Source organism: Pecten maximus, chromosome 8 (assembly GCF_902652985.1).
Source record: "Pecten maximus chromosome 8, xPecMax1.1, whole genome shotgun sequence".
NCBI lineage: Eukaryota > Metazoa > Mollusca > Bivalvia > Pectinida > Pectinidae > Pecten > Pecten maximus.
The window spans coordinates 40,039,085-40,059,753 of NC_047022.1; the positions used below are offsets into that span (position 1 = coordinate 40,039,085).

The window sequence follows — 20,669 nt, forward strand, 5'->3', positions numbered from 1 at the left end:
ACACTGTCATCTTACAACAACACAGCCATCGTACCACAACACTGTCATCTTACCACAACACTGTCATCGTACCACAACACTGTCATCTTACCACAACACTGTCATCTTACCACCACACTGTCATCTTACAACAACACAGCCATCGTACCACAACACTGCCAACTTGCCACAACAGAGCCACTGATATCTTACTAATTGCAGAAATTCATAACATCTACATTAATTAATGCATACTTCAACAATTTCAACTCTTATAAAAAAGTATTAGAATGTGTTTATTTAGTTAAAGCTTTGATCACATGTATTGGAATGTGAGCACTCACCGACTTGAGATGTAAACAAGCTATATGTCACAGGATTAAAAACTCCCCTTTGGACACTTCTAGCTTTTGTGTCGCCTTAAAGAGACATAGGGATCACTTCTTGGTAGACAATGTGGTTTTTTGTCTGCCAGGCAGATTTCTGTGTGGTAATCTCAATTCGTGTGGGCTGATGAATCTCTTATGTGATATACTACATTACTGATACTAGGGATACTATATATACTACATTACTGATACTAGGGATACTATACGCTTACTGATTTTTATTCCCTCCCTGAATCTCTATAAGGGATGCTATACGCTTACTGATTTTTATTCCCTCCCTGAATCTCTATAAGGGATGCTATACGCTTACTGATTTTTATTCCCTCCCTGAATCTCTATAAGGGATGCTATACGCTTACTGATTTTTATTCCCTCCCTGAATCTCTATAAGGGATGCTATACGCTTACTGATTTGTATTCCCTCCCTGAATCTCTATAAGGGATGCTATACGCTAACTGATTTTTATTCCCTCCCTGAATCTCTATAAGGGATGCTATACGCTAACTGATTTGTATTCCCTCCCTGAATCTCTATAAGGGATGCTATACGCTAACTGATTTTTATTCCCTCCCTGAATCTCTATAAGGGATGCTATACGCTTACTGATTTGTATTCCCTCCCTGAATCTCTATAAGGGATGCTATACGCTAACTGATTTTTATTCCCTCCCTGAATCTCTATAAGGGATGCTATACGCTTACTGATTTGTATTCCCTCCCTGAATCTCTATAAGGGATGCTATACGCTTACTGATTTTGATTCCCTCCCTGAATCTCTATAAGGGATGCTATACGCTTACTGATTTTGATTCCCTCCCTGAATCTCTATAAGGGATGCTATACGCTAACTGATTTTTATTCCCTCCCTGAATCTCTATAAGGGATGCTATACGCTTACTGATTTGTATGCCCTCCCTGAATCTCTATAAGGGATGCTATACGCTTACTGATTTGTATTCCCTCCCTGAATCTCTATAAGGGATGCTATATGCTAACTGATTTGTATGCCCTCCCTGAATCTCTATAAGGGATACTATACGCTTACTGATTTGTATGCCCTCCCTGAATCTCTATAAGGAATGCTATACGCTTACTGATTTGTATGCCCTCCCTGAATCTCTATAAGGGATGCTATACGCTTACTGATTTTGATTCCCTCCCTGAATCTCTATAAGGGATGCTATATGCTTACTGATTTTGATTCCCTCCCTGAATCTCTATAAGGGATACTATACTCTTACTGATTTTTATTCCCTCCTTGACAGGCTAGCTAGTATATTCATACATAACCAAATAACATCCTCATTCTAGTTAACTTGATTTGAATTATCCAGTTGTCCTGAAGCTTTGAACATTTACTCATTACCGTCATCTCTTGGACTTGCTTGCACTTCAACCTCCTGTGGTTAAAATTGAGGTCACTGTTACTATAAATAGATGCATTTTGAGCTCCTCTCTCTTTTAACATCATAACTCTCTGATTGTCCTTAAACTTCATACTTCCTGTTTACAACAATCATCTCTTGTACAAGTTTGTACAAGTTTGTGTTTCAACCACCTTGAGTCAAAAAGTTATCATTACTATAAATAGATTTGCAATGGCCTTGCTCATTAGACTCCATTACTTATCTAAGGTCCTGAAACTTTATACACTTAATTACTTTCAATCATCACCAAGAGTTCCTGTTTCAACTATCTGGGGTCAAAACTGAGGTCACTATTACTATAATTAGATTTCCAATGTCCTTGCTGTGTTGATTTCATTGAATATCCAATTGTCCTGAAACTTCATACACATACACAAAATTTGTCATCTCTTCTTCTTACGTGTTTGTATTTCACAATATCAAATGGTGAAAATTGAGGTCACCATTACTATAAGTAGATGTTATATGTCCTCACTCTATCAACTTAGTTAATTATCCAATCTCTTGTTAACTGGGGTGTGTTTCAACCACCTGAACTGAAAATTGATGTCTTGTTACTATAAATAGATTGACATTTGTTATTGGTTCAAGGAGATTTATATCATCTGTGATGCCTTGTTTCATCAAAGTGATTGCTTTGTATTGTTTTTCATTCCAATTGTGAAGGGCCATGGTCACAGTGTTACTGCAATACAAAATAAACTTCTGTTTGATTAATTGACTTGTTGTCAGCTAACTTTCAATTCAGAGTAAAATTGTAACCATGCATGCAAAAATGTATTGTGCACACCCATAAAATTTTATGTACAATACATGAAGACTTCAATGTATAGAAATACATTCCACATTAACTTAGTATCAGTTATGATAACATGAACCATTACTGTAGTCTGAAACCATTACTGTAGTCTGAAACCATTGATGTAGACTGAAACCATTACTGTAGTCTGAAACCATTACTGTAGTCTGAAACCATTACTGTAGTCTGAAACCATTACTGTAGTCTGAAACCATTACTGTAGTCTGAAACCATTGCTGTAGTTTGAAACCATTGATGTAGACTGAAACCATTTTTTTATAGTCAGAAATTATTGCTGCCGTCTGAAACCATTACTGCAGTCTGAAACCATTACTGCAGTCTGAAACCATTACTGTCGTCTGAAACCATTACTGTAGTCTGAAACCATTACTCTAGTCTGAAACCATTACTGCAGTCTGAAACCATTACTGTAGTCTGAAACCATTACTGTAGCCTGAAACCATTACTGCAGTCTGAAACCATTACTGTAGTCTGAAACCATTACTGTAGTCTGAAAACATTACTGCAGTCTGAAACCATTACTGCAGTCTGAAACCATTACTGTAGTCTGAAAACATTACTGCAGTCTGAAACCATTACTGCAGTCTGAAACCATTACTGCAGTCTGAAACCATTACTGCAGTCTGAAACCATTACTGCAGTCTGTCTGAAACCATTACTGTAGTCTGAAACCATTACTGTAGTCTGAAACCATTACTGTAGTCTGAAAACATTACTGCAGTCTGAAACCATTACTGCAGTCTGTCTGAAACCATTACTGTAGTCTGAAACCATTACTGCAGTCTGAAACCATTACTGTAGTCTGAAACCATTACTGTAGTCTGAAAACATTACTGCAGTCTGAAACCATTACTGCAGTCTGTCTGAAACCATTACTGCCACGGTGGCCGAGTGGTTAACGTGTACCGACACTTAACAAAAGCCCTCCAACTCTGGGTTGCGAGTTCTAGGGCAGTTGCCAGGTACTGACCGTAGGTCGGTGGTTTTTCTGCGGGTACTCCGGCTTTCCTCCACCTCCAAAACCTGGCACGTTCTTAAATGACCCTGGCTGTTAATAGGACGTTAAACAAAAACAAACCAAATCGTCTGAAATTATTGCTGTAGTTTACAACCATTGCTGTAGTCAAGACACCATTACTGCAATCTGAAACCATTGTTTTATTGTCAGAAACCAATACTGGACTCTGAAACCATTGCTATGATATGAAACAATTGCTTTATAGTAAAAAACCATTACTGTAGTCTGAAGTGTGTAAGTATCTTTGATAGGTATAAGTGTGTAAGTATCTTTGATAGGTATAAGTGTGTGTAGGTGTCTTTGATAGGTATAAGTGTGTGTAGGTGTCTTTGATAGGTATCAGTGTGTGTAAGTGTCTTTGATAGGTATAAGTGTGTGTAGGTGTCTTTGATAGGTATCAGTGTGTGTAAGTGTCTTTGATAGGTATCAGTGTGTGTAAGTGTCTTTGATAGGTATAGTCTTTGGTTAGATACTGAGTATCTGCATTCACCAAAAACAGATTTCAGGTCTGTTTAAGATTTTTATTGGCAACAAGCTCATTTTCTTTAAGCATCAGACAATGATTATTTCTGTAGAGTTGTTTCTGATTGTTTTCGTGGAATACATCTCTCTGGTGATTAAAATATTTTGGAAGGGAAGGTTTTTGATAGAATTAGTGTGATTCTGACTGTAATGAAACTGTTTTTAACTGTTTACAGTATAGTACGAGACTCCAGCTCATCAGAAAGATCCGTCTCTCCACCTCCAAAACGGAAAAAGAAATCAAAATCTAGGTATGTTACAGCCATTTTCTCTTTTTGAACTCTCAACAATAGATTTTCATAGTTTATATTGAATTGTCTTCAGAAATAGTTTTTGTAGTGAAAATTCTATTGTATTACAGTGTGGCTAGTGGTATAGGTGCTTTGTGTCCTGGTGGTAGTGAACACATTGAGGAGGTGGCCATATCTTGTCTAGTCTGTTATATATAGTGATCGGTATGTAGGCATTGAATCAAATTATACAGAATAAGGAACTCTTTTGGGAGGGGAGGTGTGAAAATAAAGTGCCTGAGAAGAACATAGTCTTTGGTATTATTTTTTAAAGAACTACAAATGATACGAGTAATTTGTACTTGTAGACTTCAGTGTGCTGGGTAACCTTGCCTTGGGAGCTATACTTCTTCTTACTATGGAAAAAATCTCCTGAGGATGTTCTATGTTAACTTAAACTGCAGTCAACTTGTAATCTTACTATTAATACCACTGGGGCTGTAACATCAACGCTGTATAATCCTGTAAAACCTCCCAAGTCATATTTGTGTGGTTACTCACAGATTCTGTCCATCTGTTTGTAAGTCCATCTCCGTCCACATGTCTTACAATAAGTTAACTCAGACCTTTACTGACAGACACCATACAGATATCTAGGTTAACTCAGACCTTTACTGACAGACACCATACAGATATCTAGGTTAACTCGGACCTTTACTGACAGACACCATACAGATATCTAGGTTAACTCAGACCTTTACTGACAGACACCATACAGATATCTAGGTTAACTCTGACCTTTACTGACAGACACCATACAGATATCTAGGTTAACTCTGACCTTTACTGACAGATACCGTACAAATATCTAGGTTAATTAACTCAGACCTTTACTGACAGACACCGTACATATATCTAGGTTAACTCAGACCTTTACTGACAGACACCATACAGATATCTAGGTTAACTCTGACCTTTACTGACAGACACCATACAGATATCTAGGTTAACTCTGACCTTTACTGACAGATACCGTACAAATATCTAGGTTAACTCAGACCTTTACTGACAGACACCGTACAGATATCTAGGTTAACTCAGACATTTACTGACAGACACCGTACAGATATCTAGGTTAACTCAGACCTTTACTGACAGACACCATACAGATATCTAGGTTAACTCTGACCTTTACTGACAGACACCATACAGATATCTAGGTTAACTTGGACCTTTACTGACAGACACCATACAGATATCTAGGTTAACTTGGACCTTTACTGACAGACACCATACAGATATCTAGGTTAACTTGGACCTTTACTGACAGACACCATACAGATATCTAGGTTAACTCGGACCTTTACTGACAGACACCATACAGATATCTAGGTTAACTCGAGCCTTTACTGACAGACACCATACAGATATCTAGGTTAACTCGGACCTTTACTGACAGACACCGTACAGATATCTAGGTTAACTCGGACCTTTACTGACAGACACCATACAGATATCTAGGTTAACTCAGACCTTTACTGACAGACACCATACAGATATCTAGGTTAACTCTGACCTTTACTGACAGACACCATACAGATATCTAGGTTAACTCTGACCTTTACTGACAGATACCGTACAAATATCTAGGTTAATTAACTCAGACCTTTACTGACAGACACCGTACATATATCTAGGTTAACTCAGACCTTTACTGACAGACACCATACAGATATCTAGGTTAACTCTGACCTTTACTGACAGACACCATACAGATATCTAGGTTAACTCTGACCTTTACTGACAGATACCGTACAAATATCTAGGTTAATTAACTCAGACCTTTACTGACAGACACCGTACATATATCTAGGTTAACTCAGACCTTTACTGACAGACACCATACAGATATCTAGGTTAACTCTGACCTTTACTGACAGACACCATACAGATATCTAGGTTAACTCTGACCTTTACTGACAGATACCGTACAAATATCTAGGTTAACTCAGACCTTTACTGACAGACACCGTACAGATATCTAGGTTAACTCAGACCTTTACTGACAGACACCGTACAGATATCTAGGTTAACTCAGACCTTTACTGACAGACACCATACAGATATCTAGGTTAACTCTGACCTTTACTGACAGACACCATACAGATATCTAGGTTAACTTGGACCTTTACTGACAGACACCATACAGATATCTAGGTTAACTTGGACCTTTACTGACAGACACCATACAGATATCTAGGTTAACTTGGACCTTTACTGACAGACACCATACAGATATCTAGGTTAACTCGGACCTTTACTGACAGACACCATACAGATATCTAGGTTAACTCGAGCCTTTACTGACAGACACCATACAGATATCTAGGTTAACTCGGACCTTTACTGACAGACACCATACAGATATCTAGGTTAACTTGGACCTTTACTGACAGACACCATACAGATATCTAGGTTAACTTGGACCTTTACTGACAGACACCATACAGATATCTAGGTTAACTCGGACCTTTACTGACAGACACCATACAGATATCTAGGTTAACTCGGACCTTTACTGACAGACACCATACAGATATCTAGGTTAACTCGGACCTTTACTGACAGACACCGTACAGATATCTAGGTTAACTCGGACCTTTACTGACAGATACCGTACAGATATCTAGGTTAACTCGAGCCTTTACTGACAGACACCATACAGATATCTAGGTTAACTCGGACCTTTACTGACAGACACCATACAGATATCTAGGTTAACTCGGACCTTTACTGACAGACACCATACAGATATCTAGGTTAAGTCAAACCTTTACTGACAGACACCAAACAGATATCTAGGTTAACTCGGACCTTTACTGACAGACACCGTACAGATATCTAGGTTAACTCGGACCTTTACTGACAGACATCATACGGATATCTAGTTAACTCGGACCTTTACTGCCAGACACCATACAGATATCTAGGTTAACTCGGACATTTACTGACAGACACCATACAGATATCTAGGTTAACTCGGACCTTTACTGACAGACACCATACAGATATCTAGGTTAACTCGGACCTTTACTGACAGACACCATACAGATATCTAGGTTAACTCTGACCTTTACTGACAGACACCATACAGATATCTAGGTTAACTCGGACCTTTACTGACAGACACCATACAGATATCTAGGTTAACTCTGACCTTTACTGACAGACACCATACAGATATCTAGGTTAACTCGGACCTTTACTGACAGACACCATACATATATCGTACAGATAGCTAGGTTAACTCGGACCTTTACTGACAGACACCATACAGATATCTAGGTTAACTCGGACCTTTACTGACAGACACCATACAGATATCTAGGTTAACTCGGACCTTTACTGATAGACACCATACAGATATCTAGGTTAACTCAAGACCTTTATTGACAGATACATTTCAATTTAATTTTCAGTTTTTGTATATCACGCCACAAAGTTTGGGGGATTAAGTTGCTTGCCCAACTATGTCCTGTGTCAGAATTTTGTCCAGACAAATCTTCCTACAGTTCTCATCAAATCTCTCAAAAGGTGTGCACCTATAGTCTCAAGTCACCTATTCCCCTTTCGTCCAGTCTTTCGCATTTGAAACAACTTGATGGGTGTTTTTTTTTTTTACATTTCTCAGAAATCCCTGCACCAATTTAAATGGAATTTGGCAGAAACTTTCCATGGCTGAACGAAGGTCAACCAAATTTATGAATTATATGGTCTTCACCCTCCAGTGGCCTAAGAGTGGGGCAAAAAGGGGTCAAATTGACTGAAAGTTCAAAAATCTTCTTCTCAATACCCAAATAAAGTGGAATCAAATACTCTTCATAGATAGAAGGATCCAAAGGGCGGGAATTAGAGTGGAAAGGGGAGTGCAGGGTGGGAATCAGGGTAGCATGGGGAGTACAGGGTGGGAATCGGGGTAGACCAGGGAATGATGGGTGGGAATCGGGATGGGATGGGGAGTATTGAGTGGGAATGGGAATGGAATGGGGAGTGCTAAGTATCTGAAGATTCCATATTTTAGTCGTGATGTTGTATTTTATTACAGGGACGACAGTAGTTCCCCAGAAAGACGACAAAAGAAAAAGAAGAGCAAAAAACATAAGCGAGATCGGTATGTGTAGATCCGTTGTCCGTGTAATATTTTGATGTTGTCAAGTTGTTCATCACCATTTCTGTCAGCGAGCTACATTACACTGGAGGTAACTCCCAACACTGACGAAGGCTCATCAAGCATTTCATTCAAAGTTTTATTTTAATGCATGCATCATTTATAAAGGAAAGCAAATTTTAGATTGTCAGTTTATAACAGATTAGCCATTGGGAGGTATCCAGCATGGAGGCAACTCTAGTATAACTTCACTCTGTCTCAGGGAAACTAGATTCTTTTGATGAATTTTGGCATCAATTGGATTTTGAAATGCATGGTTTTAAAGAAGCACACAGATGTTTTAATCAAAGCATTGAGAACATTTTGGAATATCAAGATTACATTAAGATTCAAGTTTAATCTAAAGTTGTGTTGTCTATACGTGGAGGTATTTATTAGAACAGCAGCATTGGCTAATTTAACGAAAAGACAACAACAAATGTAGAGTTTTATAGACTTTTATGTACCATGTAAAAGAGAGTTTACAATTTAAAGAATTTCTATGTAATGTTAAACAGTTAAAATGATAAAGAGTATTAAAAACATGTAAAAATTATTGATGTGATTGAAGAGTGTTTAGAATTTGGTACCTCAACACACCATTAACCAAAACAATGGGAGATAATTTGGTATGTTGAGGTGGACAAGTCCGGAAGTTTCAGCACTCTGAACCAATAATGTTGAGATTCCACTGCCAACTAAAACTCTAGTAAAACAACTATTGTTTTTCTCTTGTAAGCCAAACACAATATGAATTCTGTTTTGTGTGATTTACTAAGGTGTAATTTTGACCCACCTCAGTGGAACTTCTCTGTTTTATTGGTTTGGACTGATTCTGAAATAGTAGCAACTTTTCATTTTGTATTTTGTTTCTGATGTCTGTACACTCATACAACTTTTTTCTTCTTTTTATTTTTTAATGCTTATTGTTTAAGCTGCGACAAAATATGATCTCTGATGTCGAAGGTAATATCGCTGCATTCTATTTTTCTGTTCTTGTTGCGTTTGTTCAAACTTGGAATTTACAACATTACAAAGGGATCGGTGTGTTTCCTCCAATGACTGAGCTGTTTGTTTATAAAACAAGTCCTATACACCAAGACTGAACTATGGAGTTAACTGCTGGACTACCAATACATATTGTCATCATGTTGTGGAAAAAAGTTTTATTTTTTTAACTTTGTTTCATCATTTTATCATTATGTGTATATAATAATACATTGAATTTTATATATAAGTCAGTGGTCGTATCATAACAACACATATTTTATGTTTATATATATTCTTGAGATCTTAATGAATTGAGGGGAGTTTTATTATAGCATACCTGCTAGTACCTGAATTTCTCAGGGTAGTTTACAAGGGTCTCAAACCATAGCACACTACTGGGGATCAAAACAGCAACCATAAGCTATATGTTTTAACTAAATATTTGAAACCAAGGGGGTGTCCTCAGCTGACATCTAATGCATGTTAGTTTTGATGAAATCTTTTAGCAATGAAAACAAGCTTTTGTTGGACAAGTCACCAAACAATAGATAAAGGACTGAAGCATTACATTATACCTTGGTACCTTAGAATAGAGGATTCATACAGTCTTGTGTTACTCATTTGTAAAGTCAAAAATTGATTTTAGTGAACAATCTTTCCTATACAATGTACATCAAAAGTAGAAAATTCTCCAAGAATAAAAAGTCCTAAGTGAATATTGTTTTTATATGTAGCCATGTGAGATGTAAAAGTCATGTATGTTGGTTATATTCAAACACTTGTTCAACTTTAACAAAAGGACTGTTGGAGAACCTGAAGTTAGAATAATAAGTACCTATAATTACACAATAGACAGGTGATTCTGATGACCTTGGTAAATTCCAGGTATCAATTAGCAGGTATGCTATAGTTTTCTGTTTAAACTATTGTTTTATGTAGGTTTAAACTATTGTTTTATGTAGGTTTCACAGTGTAATGTGTTTCTATGTCATTGTCATATTTTTCTGTTCTATAAACAATATTGTATTCAACACAAACAATCTTCTATTGTTTCCATTTCCAATATGATGTAGTAAGATTGAAGACAGCCAATGAAATTTGGTAAATGTTTCAAAAAATTGGTAAATGTTTCAAAAATTCGGTAAATGTGTTGAAAAAATTGGTAAATGTTTCAAATATTTGGTAAATGTTTCAAGAAATTGGTAAATGTTTCAAAAATTGGTAAATGTTTCAAAAGTTTGATCCATCAAACCTCATTTTGCACAAAACTACTACAGTCTTAATTTAATACTTTGACATTTTGAAGAGTATTTCAAAAACATTATGATTGGTGGGGTGGAGATTGTAACCAGTGTTACACCTGACAGGATTCCACTATACAAATGGTCTTGGGTTTTTCTTTGTTGACATATGTTTCATTGGCAGTTTTTATGAAATAAAAATAAAAACTGAAATAAAAACTCATTTCATATTCATGGTATATTCAACATTTTGTTAACCTACCTGTCATACAAGTTAAAATGTTGTTTTTTTTCACAATTAAATGTCCGGTTTGTGACGGGAAACTTATAAGCAGTTCTGTATTTCTTTAAAGCTGAAATGTATTTGTTGTATTAGGACGTTATTACCCAAAGTTTTCTTCTTGGACAAAATCAGCTTGAAACTGTATATTGTATTGTCAAGAATGTGGCCTAGATCTTTTTATCATTGTTGGAAAGTTTTTCTGCCTTGAATTCTCTCACATAAATATGAGATATTTTCTAATTAGCTGACAAAATACAGAGATTTACTGTCTGGTTTCAGAGATAGAACATGCTTTTAACAGTTGCAAAGTTAATTAATATCTGAAAAGAAAACTTTGGGGGTGGGGGAGAATAATGTTACCTGTGATGGTAAATACTCAATTAATTTGGAGAAGAAAGGTTTCATTCTATTTCTTTCATAATTATTTGATATCATATGAGTTTTCATATTCAGACCAAACTCTGCTTTCAGTCTCAAAATATTGAAATTTTGTTACAATGTTCAGACAAGAAACAGACTGAAATCTGCTTTCATTCTCAAAATATTGACAATTTGTGACGATCTAAAAACAAGAAACAGACCAAACAATGTTTTTGGTCTCAGAAAATATTGAAATTTTAATTGTGACAACTATGCAGTGTTCAGACAAGAAGCAGACTGAAATCTGCTTTTAGTCCAAAATATTGACAATTTTTATGTTAAGACACGGAGACGCCACATTGTAAAAGAAAACTGACATAATATTCCCTGTACATCAGAGGATTACCAGTGACTAGATACGGCCCAGATATAATGATATACAACATTTATATAGACATTACATTCCCTGTACATCAGAGGACTACCAGTGACTAGATATGGCTGAGATATGATAATATACGACATTTATATAGACATAACATTCCCTGTACATCAGAGGATTACCAGTGACTAGATATGGCCGAGATATAACAATATACAACATTTATATAGACATAACATTTCTGTACATCAGAGGATTACCAGTGACTAGATATGGCCGAGATATAATGATATACAACATTTATATAGACATAACATTCCCTGTACATCAGAGGATTACAAGTGACTAGATATGGCAGAGACATAACAATATACAACATTTATATAGACATAACATTTCTGTACATCAGAGGACTACCAGTGACTAGATATGGCTGAGATATGATAATATACGACATTTATATAGACATAATATTCCCTGTACATCAGAGGACTACCAGAGACTAGATATGGCTGAGATATGATAATATACGACATTTATATAGACATAACATTCCCTGTACATCAGAGGACTACCAGAGACTAGATATGGCCGAGATATGATAATATAATACATTTATATAGACATACCGTATTTGACCTAATAAGGGCGCAGGGCGCGGGTAATTGACAGTGGGGGCGCCCTTATTAAGATTAGTTATTCTGAAGTTTTATGAAACAGACTATACCTTATAGCAGAATACCCAAGGTTGTGGAAACAGTAAATTATTAAGTCATAAAAATATTTCAGATGAAGATATCTAATCATTATCATATATTAAGCTTAAACATCACTCCTGTAAACTTGTAAACCATGCCAGCTGATCTTTAGACCAGAGAACGTGTGTTCCACCATTTATGTTCAAATGGAACTCTTTTGTGTTCTATTTATAGAAACAGGTGATTTCCCAGATCATATCAGACATCGTTTTCTTTGGTCTAATAATTGATTTACAATGTCTTTTGCTAGCTTTGTGTTCTGAACAAAAGTTATTATCAACAAGAATGAAGTCTTTATTTGACCTTCAAATAAAGATGGTAAGTTATTATTTGTATGTGTGTTTAGTTTTGGCTGCTCTTTGCACTGACATGTCATCTGTAGCCTGTAGGAATACACAAAATGTGGCGAAAACATGTGTTCCAGTTACTTAATTTGCTGAAGAAAATTGAACACATAAAGTAGCAAAATATTTCACATGAATTATTACTTTTTAACACCATTTTGACACTCAGTCAAAGATTTATTTTCTTGAAAAAAGGTAGGGGCGCCCTTATTAGGGCAGGCGCCATTATTAGGTCAAATACGGTAATATTCCCTGTACATCAGAGGATTACCAGTGACTAGATATGGCCGAGATATAATGATATACAACATTTATAGAGACATAACATTTCTGTACATCAGAGGATTCCAGTGACTAGATATGGCCGAGGTCTATATAACAATATACAACATTTATGTAGACATAACATTCCCTGTACATCAGAGTACTACCAGTGACTAGATATGGCCAAGATATAATGATATACAACATTTATATAGACATAACATTTCTGTACATCAGAGGATTACCAGTGACTAGATATGGCCGAGATATAATGATATACAACATTTATATAGACATAACATTCCCTGTACATCAGAGGATTACCAGTGACTAGATATGGCCGAGATATAATGATATACAACATTTATATAGACATAACATTCCCTGTACATCAGAGGATTACCAGTGACTAGATATGGCCGAGATATAATGATATACAACATTTATATAGACATACCATTCCCTGTACATCAGAAGATTACCAGTGACTAGATATGGCCGAGATATAATAAAAAAAAAAAAAAGGTTAGTTTTAATCTCCTTGAATAAGGCCAGTGTATTATCTTACTGGTAGCAGAGGATGAGCAGTTCCACAAAGTGGCTGCTACCTATAATGTATTAGATAAACTAGAACGAAACATTACTGTAGTCTGAGAAGTGACACAATTGAATGAATTGTATCTGTGATGAACTGTCTGATACACCCAATGTATCAGATTCGGTGATAACAGGAATTCGCAATATGTTTCTCCATTTTCAAAGTGAACATCAAAGTTTCTTGGAGCTTGAATTGGGCAGCTGCCTCATAAGTTTGGATGGTGATATACCTGTGGTGATATACCTGTGGTGGTATACCTGTGGTGATATACCTGTGGTGGTATACCTGAGGTGATATACCTGTGGTGGTATACCTGAGGTGATATACCTGAGGTGATATACCTGTGGTGATATACCTGAGGTGATATACCTGTGGTGGTATACCTGTGGTGGTATACCTGTGGTGATATACCTGTGGTGATATACCTGTGGTGGTATACCTGTGGTGGTATACTTGTGGTGATATACCTGTGGTGGTATATCTGTGGTGGTATACCTGTGATGATATACCTGTGGTGGTATACCTGTGGTGGTATACCTGTGGTGATATACCTGTGGTGGTATACCTGTGGTGGTATACCTGTGGTGATATACCTGTGATATACCTGTGGTGGTATACCTGTGGTGATATACCTGTGGTGGTATACCTGTGGTGATATATCTGTGGTGATATATCTGTGGTGGTATACCTGTGGTGATATATCTGTGGTGGTATACCTGTGGTGGTATACCTGTGGTGGTATACCTGTGATATACCTGTGGTGATATACCTGTGGTGGTATACCTGTGGTGATATACCTAAGGTGGTATACCTGTGATATACCTGTGGTGGTATACCTGTTGTGATATACCTGTGGTGATATACCTGTGGTGATATATCTGTGGTGGTATACCTGTGATATACCTGTCGTGATATACCTGTGGTGGTATACCTGTGGTGATATACCTGTGGTGATATACCTGAGGTGATATACCTGTGGTGGTATACCTGTGGTGGTATACCTGTGGTGATATACCTGTGGTGATATACCTGTGGTGGTATACCTGTGGTGGTATACCTGTGGTGGTATATCTGTGGTGGTATACCTGTGGTGATATACCTGTGGTGGTATACCTGTGGTGGTATACCTGTGGTGATATACCTGTGGTGATATATCTGTGGTGATATATCTGTGGTGGTATACCTGTGGTGATATATCTGTGGTGGTATACCTGTGGTGGTATACCTGTGATATACCTGTGGTGATATACCTGTGGTGGTATACCTGTGGTGATATACCTAAGGTGGTATACCTGTGATATACCTGTGGTGGTATACCTATTGTGATATACCTGTGGTGATATACCTGTGGTGATATATCTGTGGTGGTATACCTGTGATATACCTGTCGTGATATACCTGTGGTGGTATACCTGTGGTGATATACCTGAGGTGATATACCTGTGGTGGTATACCTGTGGTGGTATACCTGTGGTGATATACCTGTGGTGATATACCTGTGGTGATATACCTGTGGTGGTATACCTGTGGTGGTATACCTGTGGTGATATACCTGTGGTGGTATATCTGTGGTGGTATACCTGTGGTGATATACCTGTGGTGGTATACCTGTGGTGATATACCTGTGGTGGTATACCTGTGGTGGTATACCTGTGGTGATATACCTGTGGTGATATACCTGTGGTGATATACCTGTGATATACCTGTGGTGGTATACCTGTGGTGATATACCTGTGGTGGTATACCTGTGGTGATATATCTGTGGTGGTATACCTGTGGTGATATATCTGTGGTGGTATACCTGTGGTGGTATACCTGTGATATACCTGTGGTGATATACCTGTGGTGGTATACCTGTGGTGATATACCTAAGGTGGTATACCTGTGATATACCTGTGGTGGTATACCTGTTGTGATATACCTGTGGTGATATACCTGTGGTGATATATCTGTGGTGGTATACCTGTGGTGATATATCTGTGGTGGTATACCTGTGGTGGTATACCTGTGATATACCTGTGGTGATATACCTGTGGTGGTATACCTGTGGTGATATACCTAAGGTGGTATACCTGTGATATACCTGTGGTGGTATACCTGTTGTGATATACCTGTGGTGATATACCTGTGGTGATATATCTGTGGTGGTATACCTGTGATATACCTGTCGTGATATACCTGTGTTGGTATACCTGTGGTGATATACCTGTGGTGATATACCTGAGGTGATATACCTGTGGTGGTATACCTGTGGTGGTATACCTGTGGTGGTATACCTGTGGTGATATACCTGTGGTGATATACCTGTGGTGATATACCTGTGGTGGTATACCTGTGGTGGTATACCTGTGGTGATATACCTGTGGTGGTATATCTGTGGTGGTATACCTGTGGTGATATACCTGTGGTGGTATACCTGTGGTGGTATACCTGTGGTGATATACCTGTGGTGGTATACCTGTGGTGGTATACCTGTGGTGATATACCTGTGGTGATATACCTGTGGTGATATACCTGTGATATACCTGTGGTGGTATACCTGTGGTGATATACCTCTGGTGGTATACCTGTGGTGATATATCTGTGGTGATATATCTGTGGTGGTATACCTGTGGTGATATATCCGTGGTGGTATACCTGTGGTAGTATACCTGTGATATACCTGTGGTGATATACCTGTGGTGGTATACATATGGTGGTATACATATGGTGGTATACCTGTGGTGGTATACCTGTGATATACCTGTTGTGATATACCTGTGGTGATATACCTGTGGTGGTATACCTGTGATATTCCTGTGGTGATATACCTGTGGTGGTATACCTGAGGTGGTATACCTGAGGTGGTATACCTGTGGTGGTATACCTGTGGTGATATACCTGTGATGATATACCTGTGGTGGTATACCTGAGGTGGTATACCTGTGGTGGTATACCTGTGGTGATATACCTGTGGTGGTATACCTGTGGTGATATACCTGTGGTGATATACCTGTGATATACCTGTGGTGGTATACATGTGGTGATATACCTGTGGTGATATACCTGTGCCTGTGGTGGTATACCTGTGATATACCTGTGGTGGTATACCTGTACCTGTGGTGATGTACCTGTGGTGGTATACCTGTGGTGATATACCTGTGGTGGTATACCTGAGGTGGTATACCTGTGGTGGTATTCCTGTGGTGGTATACCTGTGGTGATATACCTGTGGTGGTATACATATGGTGGTATACCTGTGGTGATATACCTGTGGTGGTATACCTGTGGTGATATACCTGTGCTGATATACCTGTGGTGGTATACCTGAGGTGGTATACCTGTGGTGGTATACCTGTGGAGATATACCTGTGGTGATATACCTGTGGTGGTATACCTGTGGTGATATACCTGTGATATACCTGTGGTGATATACCTGCGGTGGTATACCTGTGGTGGTATACCTGTGGTGATATACCTGTGATATACCTGAGGGGGTATACCTGTGATATACCTGTGGTGATATACCTGTGGTGATATACCTGTGGTGGTATACCTGTGGTGATATACCTGTGATATACCTGTGGTGATATACCTGTGGTGATATACCTGTGGTGATATACCTGTGATATACCTGTGGTGATATACCTGTGGTGATATACCTGTGGTGGTATACCTGTTGTGAGCTTCTCTTGTTAAAATATAGATTTACTTCAATATATAACAAGTGATAACAATCTGCAAATCAGACTGTCTCACCATTCATTGAAAATTTGAATGTTTCCATGTCAAGCTTTAATTCTATGGAAAAGGTGGCTGAATGACAAGGAATCCTCTTTTGTCATCTTAAATAATTTATCTCCATGGCCACTGATGGTGCTTCTTATGGGGAGAATAGAACACATTTAGCTAATTGCTTCCTGGTGAGAATTTACTATTGAGATTAAGTTGTGAGTAAAGCCAGGATGTTGTAACGTAGATTCTAATTGTTTAAGCTATTTCTTCGTATGAGGGGGTATGTTTAAAAAAAAAAAAAAGACATTCTTTTGACTTAAGGGATAAAAATGGAAACAAAAGTGGCAGCAGTTTGTTTTGAGATTTCATATTTTTATTGGTTAGAGATGACAACAGAATTCTTAAATTCAAACATTATACTGACAACAGAATTCTTAAACTCAAACATTACTGGCAACAGAATTCTTAAACTCAAACATTACTGATAACAGAATTCTTAAACTCAAACATTACTGGCAACAGAATTCTTAAACTCAAACATTACTGATAACAGAATTCTTAAACTCAAACATTACTGGCAACATAATTCTTAAACTCAAACATTACTGACAACAGAATTCTTAAACTCAAACATTACTGGCAACAGAATTCTTAAACTCAAACATTACTGACAACAGAATTCTTAAACTCAAACATTACTGACAACAGAATTCTTAAACTCAAACATTACTGACAACAGAATTCTTAAACTCAAACATTACTGACAACAGAATTCTTAAACTCAAACATTACTGGCAACAGAATTCTTAAACTCAAACACTACTGACAACAGAATTCTTAAACTCAAACATTACTGGCAACAGAATTCTTAAACTCAAACATTACTGATAACAGAATTCTTAAACACAAAAAAATACTGGCAACAGAATTCTTAAACACAAAAATTACTGGCAACAGAATTCTTAAACACAAAAAATACTGGCAACAGAATTCTGAAACACATTATTACTGGCAACTGATGTATTTACATAAGAGTGTTAATTAAGTAAATGCCATTGGCAGATTCCCTTTTTGAGAAAACCGCTTGTATGTTCAGTTTAAAACCACATACACAAATGTAGAAATGTGTTTTAACTTTTTAAGTCATTTTAGCACAATGACTTTAAATTTGGATTTGACTTCTAGTTGAGAGATTATAAGGTTAAAGTTTAGAGAAGTGCAGTTTTACAGGAAGTGTAATTAAAGTTTCGGTCCTCTGGGAACATGCTGGGGATGTTCCCCTAGGCAATTAGTATGTAAGTGTTGTCAATAACAGACTTGTATTTGGTGTGACTGCACTGAAACATGTCAGTACTTCGGTAAATCTTACTCTTTTATTCAGAGCAACTCAATAAAATAAAATGCAAGAGAAAGAATCATGGAGCAAGCTTTGATAAATGTTTAAATGAACTGATAATAAGAACAGAAAATTGATTTGATAATGGCTTACAACATTTAGATACTGTTTTCCTGATGGACCAGTTGACTTAGTGATACTTCCAAGCCAGGTGATGTGGGAGACATACATATGTTTATCTATAGGGAAGAGAGAGAGTAGCATTAACTTTATTCACTAGCCAGAAGAAAACAAATCTTACTACATGACAAGATAGAACTCTTGAGAGAAAAGTGGAGACTGATGGCCACCCACTGATGAAATAGCACAATGCTGGCTGGACCAAAGCCTACAGGGTTAATAGGGCAGCGTTAACAGGTCATTTGTGTAGATCCAGTAGTTATACAGACAGCTCACTAATAGTTAAATGTCACATGAAGGTATAGTCTTGCTTTCGTTGTAGAACGGGGAGACAGTGATCAGGTTATTGGCTTTAGATCATTCAACCTAAAACAAATCTGTACAAAATATCTACAATAACATAATATGGGGCCATCCAGCTTGAAACAATTTTACAGAAGAGATTTGTAATAACACAAAATCACAAAATCCTACCAACAATAATTTAATACAATCAGAAAGGCCTGTTATGGTTAATCTCCTCCAAAGTCTGGAGTCATTCAGCCTGAAAAACAATAACCAAAGATGTCTGTACAATAACAAAAACCTGGGACAACTGACCTAGATAAAACCTGTTTGTAATGCCACTTTCAATATTAAGCACTCAATAGAAAATACACAAGTTAAGAAAGAGACAAAAATTTTCATTTGCCAACTTTGCTAGCTTTTGTACTTTTGTTCTTTTATATTTTGAAGCACTTATTTTGAAATTCTTCATGTCAGAGTTCAGGAATCGAGTCTGTGTGATAGTTTTGAGGGCCATCCAGCATGAAATTGGTTAGGATGAGTAAGGACATAAAGAACAGTACATTCATTTGTACTTGGAACTGACCAGTCTGTACGAGTTTTGGGGATGACATTTGTTGGGATGAGTTCGGACTGATAGTGTTGGTGATGACATTTGTTGGGATGGGTTCGGACTGATAGTTTTGGTGATGACATTTGTTGGGATGGGTTCGGACTGATAGTGTTGGTGATGACATTTGTTGGGGAGGGTTCCGACATACAGGATTGTAGACCAGTCTGTTTGATAGTGTTGGTGATGACATTTGTTGGGATGAGTTCGGACATACAGGATTGTAGACAAGTCTGTTTGATAGTGTTGGTGATGACATTTGTTGGGATGGGTTCGGACATACAGGATTGTAGACCAGTCTGTTTGATAGTGTTGGTGATGACATTTGTTGGGATGGGTTCGGACATACAGGATTGTAGACCAGTCTGTTTGATAGTGTTGGTGATGACATTTGTTGGGGAGGGTTCGGACATACAGGAATATAGACAAGTCTGTATGATAGTGTTGGTGATGACATTTGTTGGGGAGGGTTCGGACAGATAGTGTTGGTGATGACATTTGTTGGGATGAGTTCGGACATACAGGATTGTAGACAAGTCTGTATGATAGTGTTGGTGATGACATTTGTTGGGGAGGGTTCGGACATACAGGAATATAGACCAGTCTGTTTGATAGTGTTGGTGATGACATTTGTTGGGGAGGGTTCGGACTGATAGTGTTGGTGATGACATTTGTTGGGATGGGTTCGGACTGATAGTGTTGGTGATGACATTTGTTGGAATGGGTTCGGAC

General features: G+C 37.6%; 1 protein-coding gene across 5 annotated transcripts in view; it reads left to right on the forward strand.

Moving 5' to 3' along the window:
* LOC117333495 (serine/arginine repetitive matrix protein 2-like) overlaps positions 1 to 20,669 on the forward strand; it is a 266,971-nt gene that overhangs the window by 123,147 nt on the left and 123,155 nt on the right. For all 5 annotated transcript variants that reach the window (XR_004533912.1, XM_033892810.1, XM_033892811.1 and 2 more), the window contains 2 exons: positions 4,332 to 4,406; positions 8,491 to 8,556. Coding sequence is in view for 4 of the 5 variants with exons in the window: in XM_033892810.1 (XP_033748701.1) it covers positions 4,332 to 4,406; positions 8,491 to 8,556 (141 nt within the window). In the remaining variant the exon portion in view is untranslated. The remainder of the gene's footprint in view (positions 1 to 4,331; positions 4,407 to 8,490; positions 8,557 to 20,669) is intronic.